A 14,220-nucleotide genomic window follows, 5' to 3' on the forward strand; every position below is an offset into this window, starting at 1 on the left:
AGTTATAAGTAGAAGTAGGACGACTTGTCTCATAGTCCTAATGCCACCCCTCACAATTTTTGTAACATTACTTCATAATGAAAAGTGAACTAAAAATAGAGAGTTTGAAAAAAAATCACTGGCCATGGCATATGGGAAGCTTTCCCTAGTGATTATGAGAGACTATGCCATCAATTTCATATAAAAAGATAATTTATACCCCTTATCATTACAAATAAGTTTCTGGATGAGAACAGAATAGCCAATGTAGTATTGTCTTGCAAAGTCTGCAAATAGTACCTCTGCTACTTCTCATAGCTCAGAGAGGCAGCAAGACAATTAAATTAACAAGATTCAGGTTAGTTTCCTGCTTCCATTCAGACCCCTCAAGGGGTCATATTAATTTTAATCATATTAATTTAATGCTGCTATTGCTGTTTGACAAAGCTCTGGCTTTATTCACAGAGAAAAAAGACCCAAAAACTGGAGACGAAGAGAGGGGTTGTGTAGTGGAAATTTGCTGCCACTTTCCCCCCAGCAGCTTGAAGGCTCTGGGGAAGTAAAGTAGCAGAGTCTGTCCCTTTCACAGCAACCAGGATACTCAAGAGGATGGGGAAGAGACAGAAAGCTACTGCTCCCTTTCAGCAGCTAGAGGTGGGATCTGGTGTCAGATTTATCAGACACCTACTACTCAGTGACCAACGTGAACATTAGAGCCCCCAAGCAGGGTGCAGGGACAACTGCCTGTTAGAAATCTCAATCCTCCTCCCTTACCAGCAGATAGGGGTGGAAGACAGACCAGGCTTTTCACCAGGGTGTCTTACTCTGGACCTCACTTCTGCTTTCCTGACTGTGTCTTCTGCATCTGCTTCAGGTTGGTAAATGTAATCTTCTGACTAGTAAGTGCCTTGTTAATTTTCCTGGGCTATAAACCTTACACAGCTTACTAATTAAAAATACTAGTAACCTAAATTTAAAAAAAAAGTACAATATTAGTAAATATGCAGTATCATTATTTGGTTACAGATAATCTTACCAATAAAATAATCAACTCTGTGGCCCATCATGTTGGTAGATTTTGTAGGACAGTTGAAACGTAGGTATTTGGCTACAGCTTTCTCCTCTTTGAACGGCTCACCAACTTCCTATAATATAAAAATATAAAATTAATACTGGTTTAAACACAGCCAAGAGAGTTTCATTTTAACTTAAATCTCAATTATTTTAAAAAGCACCAAGTGTTTTTTTTGGCAATATATAAATAATGAACAGCATGGTCCTTGCTCCAAAGAGCTTTCAGTCTGCATAAGACAAACTGAGCCAAAAGTTCAGTTCTGAGATAGTTTGAAGACCACGTCATGAGATCAAAGCTTGAAGGCTTTGCAAGAGTGAGTTAAAGGAGGAACTGAGAAGGAGAAGGAAGGCGCTTGGCACATGGAAGGTGGGATGCTGTTCTAAGCATATAGGACCGCATGAAAGAAATTATAAAGTTGAGAGTGGAAAGAGATAAAATGGAGAACCCAGGAGTCAGAGACTGTCAGATGATAAATGTGCAGACATGTTGGCAGAGCTGAGTGGCACAAAACCTTTAATGCAATGAGAAGCTTGAACCTAATGTGGAAAAGGAGTAGAAACTGATGAAGTCTTTAAAGGTAGGGAGGCACTTACAGAATCTTATGACTGGTAGCTGTAGGTGATACCACATGACTTAAGAATGACTTTACAAGCAGAAATTGAGACAATTGAAGAGATGCTACCAGTTTGGAGAAAGGAAGTAACAAGACAAAAATGTGCTGGGCTAAGATGTAGAAACCTCAGTTATCCTCACAAAAATGGGCATTTGAGGAGAAGGATTAGCTGTTTTGCATGTGTGAATATTAACATATTTGTAAGAATGTAAAGTGATATATTAGAGTGTATCTGCAACCCAAATAACACTCAGAGATCAGTCACTGCAGAATAATGCTATGTCATGAAACTGAAAGTATCTCTGTGCCTGTGCTTGCTTTGCAGGACTGCAGAGCACGGCACTAGAACAGGCTGGGTCACTTACATGGCAGTATGGAATATGAATGCTCTATAGATGTATTAGTTATTTTTAATCCATAACATGCCTGTCATGAACCACTTCTGGTCTTGCACTTATAGCAATACATTTTAATTCTGCAATAAACACTTTAAATGGAAATGCAAAGATCAAGTATTTTTTTAAAACCAAACTGAAAAGTTTTAGACAGAGTGAGAGGGTATTACCAAAATTAAACAATTTGTACACAAACAGGAAGAGCTTGTAAAATAAATTGGTTGATGAGTGGTCATCCCACCTGAGCACGCTGTTGCCTTTCCTATCTGAATGGACAACTTGAAAAGGAAATTACACTTAACATATGACACACACTTTACCAAATGACAGAACGTACTGGGTAATTCTCAGAATGCCAGTATCTTCCAGACTAAATCCTTTGGAGCATGTATCTTGTACACACATATATATACAACACACGTAAGGTTGAACGCACATGCCTGTACTGTATTACAGTGGATGATTGTACATTAGCCCTTATATAGGCAAAATGAAGCATTTCTCCATGCTCATACTTGATTTCTGAATCTTCACTTGAAATCTTTGTAAATCTATCCCATAGCAATGCATAAACAAAAAATCTACACAAATAGATATACCCAAACACCACACATAACTAATGCAACTATAATTGATATGAACTGACTCGCTCTATTGTGTTGATACTTTGACATGCATACTGATGTTATAAATACGGAGGAATAAATACAATGGGTTAATTTTCACTTAAAGTTTTTGTAATATTTGTGAGTTTCCACCCTATCAAATAACTTATATTTAGTACAATAGCTCCCTACAGGACAAATGTCCTTATTTCACAATGCAGAGTATGGAAATGCTCTCTTGGAAAAATCATCATCATTCACATTTACCATCAATGCTTAATTTTACTGCTCGTCTTGCTTATGTTTTTCCCCTGCCTGTTATCCGGCCAGTTCAGGATTGTTCCCTACCTACAGTGCATTTTCTAATGTTCTGTCCAGTCTAGTTTTCAGTGTTCTAAGCAATAGGGCTCTCCCTTGGGAGGCCATTCCAGAGTTAAATAGCTCTTACTCTTCGAAAGTTTTTCCTGATAATTAGCCTACATATTTCCCTCTCAGTTTCATCCCATTGCTTGTAGTTCCAGATTTGTACTGCAATGTTAAAACAGACCTCTGAATGAAAAAAGCTGAAGTGACAGACACCAAGTGTACACGGGCATATATTTAAAAAACAAAACAAAAAAAACCCACCAAAACACAGAACGTGTCAGAAACTTAAATATATTGCTCTTTTTAAAGATGCAATTTGACAGACCTCTATTTCAGACCTAAGAATATCAAAACAACAAATATTTCAACTCCCATTAACTTGAGCAGGGCCAGAATTTCAGCCCTAATTTCCATTTATGCACATTCCTTTTCTTGTAGGCACATTTTATGTCATCTAAATGCCTAAATAACAGATTACTTATGTAATTTGCAAGCACAAATAGCCTAAATTATTTCCTCAAATGATTGCAGGTTCAAAACTATTCCTGCAAATGGAGGCCTGGTGAAGATCCAGATGAAACCGTTAACCCTATGTACTCTAATCTCCCCTCAACATGCATTTGTAATTTCCATTGATGCTAATGATGGCTCTGCATGGACCCAAACAGAACGGAGCTATAGATATTTGACAAATTGAAAACTTCTGAAGTTTTTAAAACCTGTGCATGCTAAACTGGTCTTAAGCTTCTCTCTCTTTTGTTCCCACGTAGGTGTGACTTGTTCACTGGGGCTCTTCTCATTTGTGAGATGATTGACATGACCTAAAATAGGATGTTTCCCTGTCACAATATAAACAAAGTTTCTGGAAAAACATAATAGAACTAATGAGGACTGTCATTAACAAGATATTTAATGTGAAGACAAAATATTAAGAATCTTGGTGCCCTTCTAACACTAAAGAAGTGATCACACTTCTAAATAATCTTTGAATTTATCCATATGAATATTTAGTAATAATACTTTGTACTTCTATAGCACCTTTTCAGGATTTCAAAACATCTATGAAGTGGAGTAAATATTTTACTCAATTTTCAAATGAGGAAATGAGAGAATTTACAAGCTTCATTTTCAGAGCTGCTTGACATTCAAAGGTCCCACTAACTGTAGTGGGATTTGTGGATGTTCAGTAAGTCTGAAAAAACAGGCCCTGTGTGACTGATCCAAGGTTACACAGCAAGTGATGGAGCTGGGAAGTCAGATATAGAGCCTGACTCTCAGTCCCTTGTTCTAACATCTCCTCTCTTATTATTACAGTACTGCAACTGTGTTAAAATTATTTTAGTTAAATGCTGTTTTTACACTCAAAACATTGGGATGGATCCTAAGGCACACCAGAGCTCTATTCAGTGTATACTAGGGAGGAGGCAGAGGTGTCATTATACTATCTTTCCAACACCTCCTCCCACTTTGGGGGGCATAAATTAAAGCAGCCACAGTCCTCTGGTGATCCTATGTCAACAGAACAACCCCTGAGTACAGCATCATGCTATCCCCCAAAAGTCCTCCAAGCATTCTATTATACCAGTTCTGGGTCACCAGGGTATTCCCCAACTACACCTTCACAGCATCCTTCAGTATAGTGGCACAAATAGGACTTAGTTTGGGCTAAGGATCTGTACTATTTTGAAAGAATTTGAAAGAAATTTATTTAGATAAGCTATTAATCATTGCAAGATGGGTCTCCTAATAGGAGTTACGGTAATGGATATTTTATAAAAGTAAGTAAGCATGTACAGCAGGGGCGGGCAAACTTTTTGGAAACCACATCGGGTTTCCAAAATTGTCCGAAGGGCTGGTTCTCACCCCCTGATGAGCCCCCCCACCCAGAAGTCCTGCCTCATCCACTCCCCTCCCCCCCACTCCGTCCCCTGACCAGCCCCAGACCTGACTGCCCCTCGCTGCCACATCCAACCCCTCCTCTCATTCCTGACTGCCCCCCGGGGATCCCTGCACCCATTCAATGCCCCCTGTTCCCTGCCCTGTGACTGCCCCAACCCCATCCACACCCCTGCCCCCTGACCACCACCCCGAACTCCCCTGCCCTCTATCCAACTCCCCCCACCCCTTGTTCCCTCCCCCTTACCACGCTGCCTGGAGCACTGGTGGCTGGCGGCGCTATAGCTGCACCACCCAGAACACCAGGACAGGCAGCCATGCCGCCCAGCTGGAGCTAGCCACGCCACCGTGCAGCAGAGCACAGGGTCAGGCCATGGCTCTGCAGCTGTGCTGCCGGCGGCAGAGTGAGCTGAGGCTGTGGGGGAGGGGGAACAGCAGGGGAGGGGCCAGGGGCTAGCCTCCCGGGCCAGGAGCTCAGGGGCCGGGCAGGAGGGTCCCTCGGGCCGGATGTTTGCCCACCTCTGATGTACAGGCTCAGGTTACAGTTGTGAGTTGTTGAGTTTATGGTAAACTGCAGTTTTCACTCACTTGCCTGTCCAGATGTTTTGCTTTCTGGTGGGAGACATTAGTGGAGAAAAGAATGTGTTCCTGTTTAGTCTGAAAAGGATTGTATTTGATCAGAGTGTTTTTAATGGATGACAATGGTGCTAGAATCTGGGACAGACTTCACTTATGAGTTAAATATAAATAAATAAAAATTAACTAGCTAATTTCACTTTCAAAAAATTATGTACTCATTCAGGACACATTTTTATACAAAATTCAATCACACAACATGTCTAAGCTTGTGAAACTCAATTATCTTGACTAAATCATATGAAAGATGGGAGACAATAACAAAATTAAAAATTAAAGCTTACACTGTATCCTAGAGAAAGAACATTTATTTTCTGTTTGCCTTTGTTGGTTTGTGTAACATTTTCAGCATTTATTTAAGAAATGTGTCAAGGTAAAAATATCACTGAAAAAAAAAACAAAAAAAAAAACCTTTGCTATTTTAAAACACCTCTCATCCAAGGATCTCAAAGCACTTTACAGGCATCTAATTAGAGTTTAGAACTATCAGGCAGGTCAGTATTGGAAACTCAGGTACAAAGGCTAGGGGTCAGATTTTCAGAATTATTTAGGTGTCTATCTTACATCTTCAGGTATTTAGTGGGATTTACAAAACTGCCTCTCTCCACCTTTAAGCACCTAAATATCCCTGAAAATCTAGCCCTAAGTGATAAGCTAAGACTAAGACTAACTCTAGACCAGGGGTCGGCAACCTTTTAGAAGTGGTGTGCCAAGTCTTCATTTATTCACTTTAATTTAAGGTTTCACATACCAATACCATATTTTATCATTTTTTAGAAGGTCTCTCTCTATAAGTCTATATATAATATAACTAAACTATTGTTGTATGTAAACAAGGTTTTCAAAATGTTTAAGAAGCTTCATTTAAAACTAAATTAAAATGTTGATTTTATACCACTCAGCCCGCTGCCGGCCCGGGGTTCCGTTCACCTAGGCCGGCAGCAGGCTGAGCGGGGCCTGCAGCCAGGACTCCGACTGGCAAGCGCAGCAGCCAGAACCCCAGACTGGCAGTGGGCTGAGCGGGGCTGGTGGCCAGGACCCCAGACCAGCAGTGGGCTGAGTGGCTCAGCCCGCTGCCGGTCTGGGGTTCCGTCCGCTGGCTCCTTCCAGCCAGGGTCCTGGCTGCCGGCCCCCCTCAGCCCGCTGCTCATCTGGGGTCCCGGCCCTGTCCATACAGAGTAAGTACCTACTTTCTCCCTGGTTCTGGCCCATTCTCTTCCTCTCTCTGAGATGAAGGTGGGAGTGCACTGAGAACAGGGCTGGGGGTGAAGGAGCAGGCTGGGTGCACGGTCTGGCCAGGAGCTAGAATGAGGGAGGGGGCTCAGGGTTGGGGCAGGAGGTTTGGGTGTGGAGCGCTTACCTGGGCAGCTTCCATTTGGTGCAAGGGGTGCAGGTGGGAATGTGGGTGTGGATGTGCAAGAGTCAGGGCACGGGGTGTGGGGGGGTGCAGGGGTCAGGGCATGAGGCTGGGGTGTGTGGGGGTTGCAGGGCTGAGGGCAGAGGGCTGGGTATGTGTGAGGAGGGTTCATGGGTCAGGGCAGAGGGCTGGGGTCGTGGGGGTTCTCCCAGCCCCCTGCCCTGAGCGGCTCACGGCAGGAGGCGATATGTCGATTCCACGCCCTTCCCCAACATCACCGGAGCAGAGAGCTTGCTGCGGCTCTGCTTTTCCCTCTCCCCTTCCATAACAAGGGCTGTCAGCTGATCGGCCACAGGGAGGGGCAAGCTTGCCTGCCCTGCAAGGAGAGAGCAGTGGGCGGAGAAGAGTAGGCCAGGCCGGGCAGGATTTTTAATTGCATACTGCTGTCCCCGGCAGATAGCAGCGTACCATTAAAAACCGGCTCACATGCCATCTTTGGCACGTGTACAATAGATTGACGACCCCTGCTCTAGACTAAGTGACTGATATGTGAGTTACCCGAGGTCCCTCAAAGGAAGCCTGTTGCAGAACCAGGCCTAGAAGCAAGATCTCCAGACTACCTGGGTACTATATTTTAACCATAAGAAATGCATCCTTTAAGAAAAAAGGATGAACAATATTGCTCATTGCAGTGTTCTTGTAGCCGTATTGGTCCCAGGTAAATAGAGAGACAAGGTGGGTGAGGTAATATCTGTTATTGGTCCAACTGAAGATATTACCTCACCCATCTTCTCTCTCTACTATTGCTCATTGACATTGTGTCCCATATAAATATCTCTCACTAAAAAAGAATCATCTATTTTTTCCTTTATTATATTCAGTCATAGCTTTAATTTTGTTGTGCAACAACTAAAAGTATCATATTTCAAAATTAATAATTAATGACAAAATAGGAGGAGGGGACAACATTTTAAAAGCAAAGGTCATGCCTAATTTTTTCTCCTAGCCTTATGCCAGGTGATTTGGCCCCTTCCCCACACCTGACTTGGTGTTTTTGAAGAGCATACTACTTGTCTGACTGACAGTAAGTGCGGTTATCATGGAATAAATTATCTTTGTCTTCATATCCTGTTTTGCTACTTCTCCTGTTTTTCTTGTTCTTCTTTTCTTCCTCCTCCACTATCTGACATCTCTTGTGCGTACACTCCTCTCTACCTTTTGCCATTCTCCCTCCCTGTCTCTCCAGCCAGCATCTGACCTTTTTTAAAAAATCACCCTGAAACTAACTGAAAAGAGCCCTAACAAATGGGAAAGTTGGTTTAGTTTTAGTGAAAAGTGTTCTATTGTCACTTCTGAAAACCAGTCCTTTATTCATCCACTGAAAGGGTAAACCACAGAAACAGTGGTGCAAGCTGTTGTACAATGTCCTACCCACAGATTCTAACCCAAATGTGGAAGAACCAACTGTAGGATTATGAAGTTAACGGCTTCATAAAAATAATGACCAGCACATCTTTCATCTAGTTGAATCCCAAAAGCCTGTGTATAGCAGTTAGAGAAACTGACTGAAAAATCAAGAAATCTGGATTTCTATTCCCAAGTCTGCCACCAACTTGGACTGAGGCATTGACCAATCACAATCTTTGCCCCAGTTTCTCCATCTATGTAATAGTGGTCATATTTACTAATATTTGTGAAATACAGTGACACTAAGATGAGAGGCATTTAATAAGTATAGGCACAATTTTAGGTAGGCACGATATAATTATCCACTTTAGAATTTGGCCAGTGCAGTTCCAGCTGTGATGTTCAACTGAACACCTGTCCAAATGAACTGGACTAAGACAACTTTGTGTTTAAGTGAATACTTTCATTGTAGGTTATAAAACATGTTTGTTTTGTTAACGAGATGAAAGAACACCTTGGATCAGGTTTCTTGGGTAACAGAAAAACACAATAACTCCCCCCCCATACCTTTTTTGAACATATGTATTTAGACTTTCTTAAACAGATGTTAATCTGCAGACTGTAAAGGAAAATTTTTTTTAAATACATCCTATTATTATATATATATATATATACATACACATACACACACACACACAGCTTTCTCGAGAAATTAAAGTCTTGGGTCTTCAGAAACCTCAATATCACTAAGTATCACACCATTTTTAGCAATCTGATTCCCTCAGGATTTTCTCTTTTCAACATTTTGTTTAATATAGTGCTCTTCCTATTACCTCAGTTAAACTGCCACCCAAGTAAGATTTACTAGAATCTTTACCTCCAAAATCCTTTTTATTGATCCTTCAAAGACCAAAATTTTAGTAAATTTCACCTTGCTGCCAGGACACTACATAGAAGAGAGCTGTGTGGCAGGGAAACACCACTGAGTGGAAACAGAGTAAAAAGGAAGAGATGAAGGTGGGATTTCTAGATGGAGAGAAACAACACAACTTAGATATGGGGAAAATGAGAGACTACATAACTATGGAAAGGAAATAAATCCTGGTGGGATATGAGAAACTTGGTTTTTTTCTTATTTTGCCTAAGTCAAGAGGCTAACCTCCTTCATTGTTTTATGTCTAGATTCATAGATTCCAAGGCCAGAACGACAACTGTAGTAATCTAGTCTGACCTCCTGTATAGCACAGGACACACAATTTCCCCAAAATAATTCCTAGAGCGTATCGTTTAGAAAAACATCCAATCTTGATTTAAAAATTACTAGTGATTGAGAATCCACCATGAATATTGATCAATTGTACCAGTGGTTAATAATTCTCATTGTTAAAAATTTACACCTTATTTCCAGCGTGAATTTGTCTAGTTTCAACTTCCAGCCATTGGATTGTGTTATACCTCTCTGCTAGATGGACAAGCCCACTATAAAAATATGTATTCCCCATGTAGATACTTGTGGACTGAAATCAAATCACCCCTTTACCATCTCTTTTTGTTAAGTTAAATAAATTGAGCTCCTGGAGTCTACCAATATGAGGCAGGTTTGCTAATCCTTTAATCATTCTCATGGTTCTTCTCTGAACCTTCTTCAATTTTTCAACATCCTTTTAGAATTGTGGACACCAGAATTGGACACAGTATTCCAGGAGCAGTTGCACCAGTACCAGATACAACGGTAAAATAACCTCTTTACTTTTACTCGAGATTCCCCTGTTTATGCATCCAAGGATTGTATTAGTCCTTTTGGCCACAGCATCACACTAGGAAATCATATTCAGCTGATAATCCACCACGATACCAAATCTTTTTCAGTCACTGCTTTCCAGGATAGAGTTCCCCTATCTTGTGAGTATGGCCTGCATTCTTTGTTCCTAGATGAATACATTTACGTTAGCCATACTAAAATGCATATTGTTTGTTTGTGCCCAGTTTAACAAGCAATCCAGGTTGCTGTGTTTTAGTGACCTGTCCTCAATATTTACCGTTCCCCCAATGTGTGTGTCATCTGCAAACTTTTAGTGATGGCAAATGATTGGAAGTTTAAACACCAGCCTATAATCAACAGTTAGGGTGGAGTCCACAAAGCAACGTAGACTCCTAACTTATATTAAGGCTCCTAACTTCCACCGATTACAATAGAAGTTAGGAGCCTACATTGCTTCATGGATTCACCCTTGGTTCCAGAAAATCGGATATACATTTATAATGGAAAAATTGACTACCTTAATAGAGGCAGCTTGCAGTATTACTTTGAAAACTGGTGTTCCTTTTTGAACTATGCCAAATCAGTCCGAGAAGCTAAGAAAAACAACTGACTCATTTTGGCCAATTAAGAACTCTGCGAATTAAAGAGTACTCTCTTTGTGGACTCATCTCCTACATTCTGTTTGATATATGATGGAGAAACTGCTAAGAAGGCAACATATGTTTATCTATATATTTGTGTTACAAATTTAGGCCTCGGTCCTGCCAACTCTTATACACATACTTAACTTTAAGCATGTGAGTAGTCCTGTTAAATTCAGGAGTACTTCTTAAATGCTTTAAATACACGTATGAGTTTTGCAGGATTGGAGCCTTAGGTTGTTATTACACCAGACATTAAATGTCATATTTAAATTGTTATTGCAATGGATGCAATTCTAACTTGTAAGCACCTAATTATTTTCTTGTTCTAAATATGCTTTTTCCAGTTTTCTTTTTTTAATAGTAATTTCTTTTAAAGTTTTTAAAAAAAGAACAGGTCACAAGCACAAGAATGAATCCTGCCCTTCTTGGGCCAAACCAGGTATGATTTTCTTCCCCCAGAAAATTCCAAATTGGGAGGAAGAAAGAAGAAACATTTCTCTGACCGTTTTTTCTTTTTTTAATGGCAGCCGTTTGACACTGATCATGGGCATGGCATGCTAGAATGAGTCCCAGTGTGATAGATTAGTGGGGACAGGGCACGTGAGATGATCAAAGTGAATAAACACACAAACTGTACGACTCTACAATTCATTACATGAACACTGCCTCCATGAGTTCACACACACACACACACTCAACCTTAACTTCATTTTAGTATATTTTGCCAGGGAATATATATCAGTAATGTAACAATATAAAACATTACAGGGATGGTGTAATTATTCCCAAAAGATACATTACAAACCCAGGAAATTCAGAGTTAAGGTTACATTTAAAAGAACTCCAAACATATTCAGGTTAAAAAAAAAAAAAACATGGTGAAGAAATTTAAACAACCTTATCTCTGCCCTGAAGTAATGTAGTATTTGTGATCCCAGATTAAATTTATTTCTAAAGACAGATTTTTTTTTTTTGACATATTCCCCTCCCTGCATGGCATCATTTTCTGTGTTTGTAATGCTTGGTTTTAGGATAATTACAACTTCTCTATAATGTTTTCAATTGAGAAGTTACTGATTATTTGATATATATGCTCAAACTTAATTCCATGTTAATGCAGTTTGTTCTCTCATAATTTCTCTAGGGTTTTTTCATACATGAATACTAAACAAGAAACCTAAGAAGAAGATTACCATACATCATCTCTAATTATTTGAAGATCTGTAGTATCAACCTCAAATCTTTTTTTGAAATTTGAAATTTAGGGGCAAATTCACCAGTACACCAGAACAGCCAGAGCACGTCAGCTAATTAAGATGGTTTTACAACTGCTTAGCATCATTAGAGCAGAATTAAGCATACTGGAGAATATGTCCCTTAATTTGCAATTGACTTATTAAGTGAGAGAGAGGGTTGTATTCGCGAAACTGGTGATATGTGAAGGAGGGTGAGACTCTCTGTGCTTCCAGGGTTCCCCCGTGCTCCTGCACAAGATTTCAATTAATTTTAACTGTATGGGAAGTCTGAAATGCCTGCATTATTCCATTGTTAAAATCATTTGGACAAAGAAAAGACTGATAGCTCCTTAATTTCTTAAAGGTTTGTTTTTAACTTAAACTAACTTAACAAAATAACTTGTAAATTCTCAAACTCTCTCTTGCTCAATGACTGTTCCACTGTGGATAAATCATTAAATCGTCATTGGGCCAGAAACAGGAGGAGAGAATGACTGTAGTACAGTGGGTAAGGCATCCACCTGGGAAATCAGAGACCCCAGCTTCAGTCTCTCTGCTCCACTCACTTATTATTTATCCACAGTGGACCAGCTTCAGCAGGAGACATTGAGGGAACCTAACATCAGTGATTAGGGCACTCTCCTGAGAGATGTGGGATACCCCATCCAAATCCTCCCTCTGCTAGAGAAGGGGGAATTGAACCGGAATCTCCCACATCCCAGGTGAATGCTCTAACCAGGGGGCTAAAGTTATAAGATGGGAACTACCTCCTCCTCCGGCCAGATACTGAATGGGACCCAATCTGGTAAGCAGATTCAGAGGCCACCTACCAGTTTAGGCCACGTATGTGAGATAGGCAGCCAAATGCCTATCTTTCCAGATCTTGTGAATTGCTCTGGGGTTTAGGCAGGAGATGGTGTCTCAACCCCTTGAGAAAGGCAGACATGTACACTCTCAGAGACATAAACATAGGCACAAAGGAGAACTTACCCTGAAAACTTAGGTGCCAAATGAGTTTAGACACCTACAGCATTTAGTGGGTGTTTTATGGATCTCAGTGACACGAAAACTGGGATTTAAGAACCTAAGTAGCATTGTGGATCCCACCCAATATGTTTTGGCAACCTGAACTACAGATGCCTTTATTGCTCCAGCTGTAATAAATGCTTTATTCCCCCCCCTTGAATATTTACTGAAAACAGCTCCTCCCCACTTCGTTAGTATTTGTCTAAATAAACTTTTTAATATCTAAAGACGACAGCATTTTTTGAGGGGTGGGGGAGATGTAGGAGGGATGATTTACTGTACCTGAAAAGACACCCACCATTCACAAAAGTAATCATTTATCTGTCTAAATTTCAAAAAAAGCTCATCTCTTTCACCAACAGAAGCTGGTACAATAAACGATATTACCTCACCCACCTTGCCTCTTTAAGAAAAAGAATGAAAAGTTTTAAGCCATATTATGAAGAAAATCCCTTCCACATATTTTTGCTTACAACTGAATAGGTCTTTAAGCTGCAAGAAGGTATGAGAAATTCAGACAGTTTCCAGGATGTGGAAACCCCTTCCGTCACCTCCTCCAAAAGGAAGAAAATGGTTATTCCCATTAATTCAATGGCCAGCGCACAGCTGCGCTTTTGCGACAGGTGTAGCGCACTGGGGGTGCACCTCTGCACAGGTGTGTCGGTGGGGGAGGCTATGTGAGCATGCACAGGAGCTGGGTGGGGGCACGCAGGCCAGCACGGAGGTGATGTATTGCTACGGTACCACAACAAGGGTAGCATGCAGCCGTGGTCCGTGTGTGGTCACATGAGGCAGGGTGCCAGTGGGACAGGTGGGCTGTGCGCAGGGCTGGGCTTTGCACGCGGGTGGGGAGCGGGGTATGCGGTGGGGCGCGCAGGCTTCAGGCGGGAGTGCTCCAGGGAGGAGAGGGGCACTCGGGCAGGGCCTTACGGGAGGGAGTCAGGGGCTGAGGCGAGAGGCTGGTGGGGGGCCCGAGGGTGGGCAGGAGGCCGGGGGCCTCCAGGCGTCGGGGGCGGGGAGCGGGGCCGGCCGCAGGGTGCTCGAGCGGGAGCAGAGACAGGGCAGGAGGTCGCCACGAGTCCCCGCGGGAAGCTGCATACCTGGATCCGCTTCCTATGTCTCCTCCGCTCCGCCATGTTGTCGCCGTCTGGTCTGCCGGTGACGTGGAGGCGGGAGTCCCGCGAGAGGCTGCGGGAGCCGTTATGTAAGCGGGGCGGAGCGGGC

At 41.8% G+C, this 14,220-nt stretch overlaps 1 protein-coding gene across 1 annotated transcript in view; it reads right to left on the bottom strand.

Moving 5' to 3' along the window:
• Positions 1 to 14,220, bottom strand: part of SEC62 (SEC62 preprotein translocation factor) — a 38,925-nt gene extending 24,705 nt beyond the window's left edge. The window contains exons 1-2 of the mRNA XM_048865359.2: positions 14,097 to 14,220; positions 1,016 to 1,124 (exon numbers count right to left, since the gene is read on the bottom strand). Of these exons, the coding sequence (XP_048721316.1) occupies positions 1,016 to 1,124; positions 14,097 to 14,132 (145 nt within the window). The 5' untranslated portion in view covers positions 14,133 to 14,220. The remainder of the gene's footprint in view (positions 1 to 1,015; positions 1,125 to 14,096) is intronic.

Source organism: Caretta caretta, chromosome 9 (assembly GCF_965140235.1).
Source record: "Caretta caretta isolate rCarCar2 chromosome 9, rCarCar1.hap1, whole genome shotgun sequence".
Classification (NCBI taxonomy): domain Eukaryota; kingdom Metazoa; phylum Chordata; order Testudines; family Cheloniidae; genus Caretta; species Caretta caretta.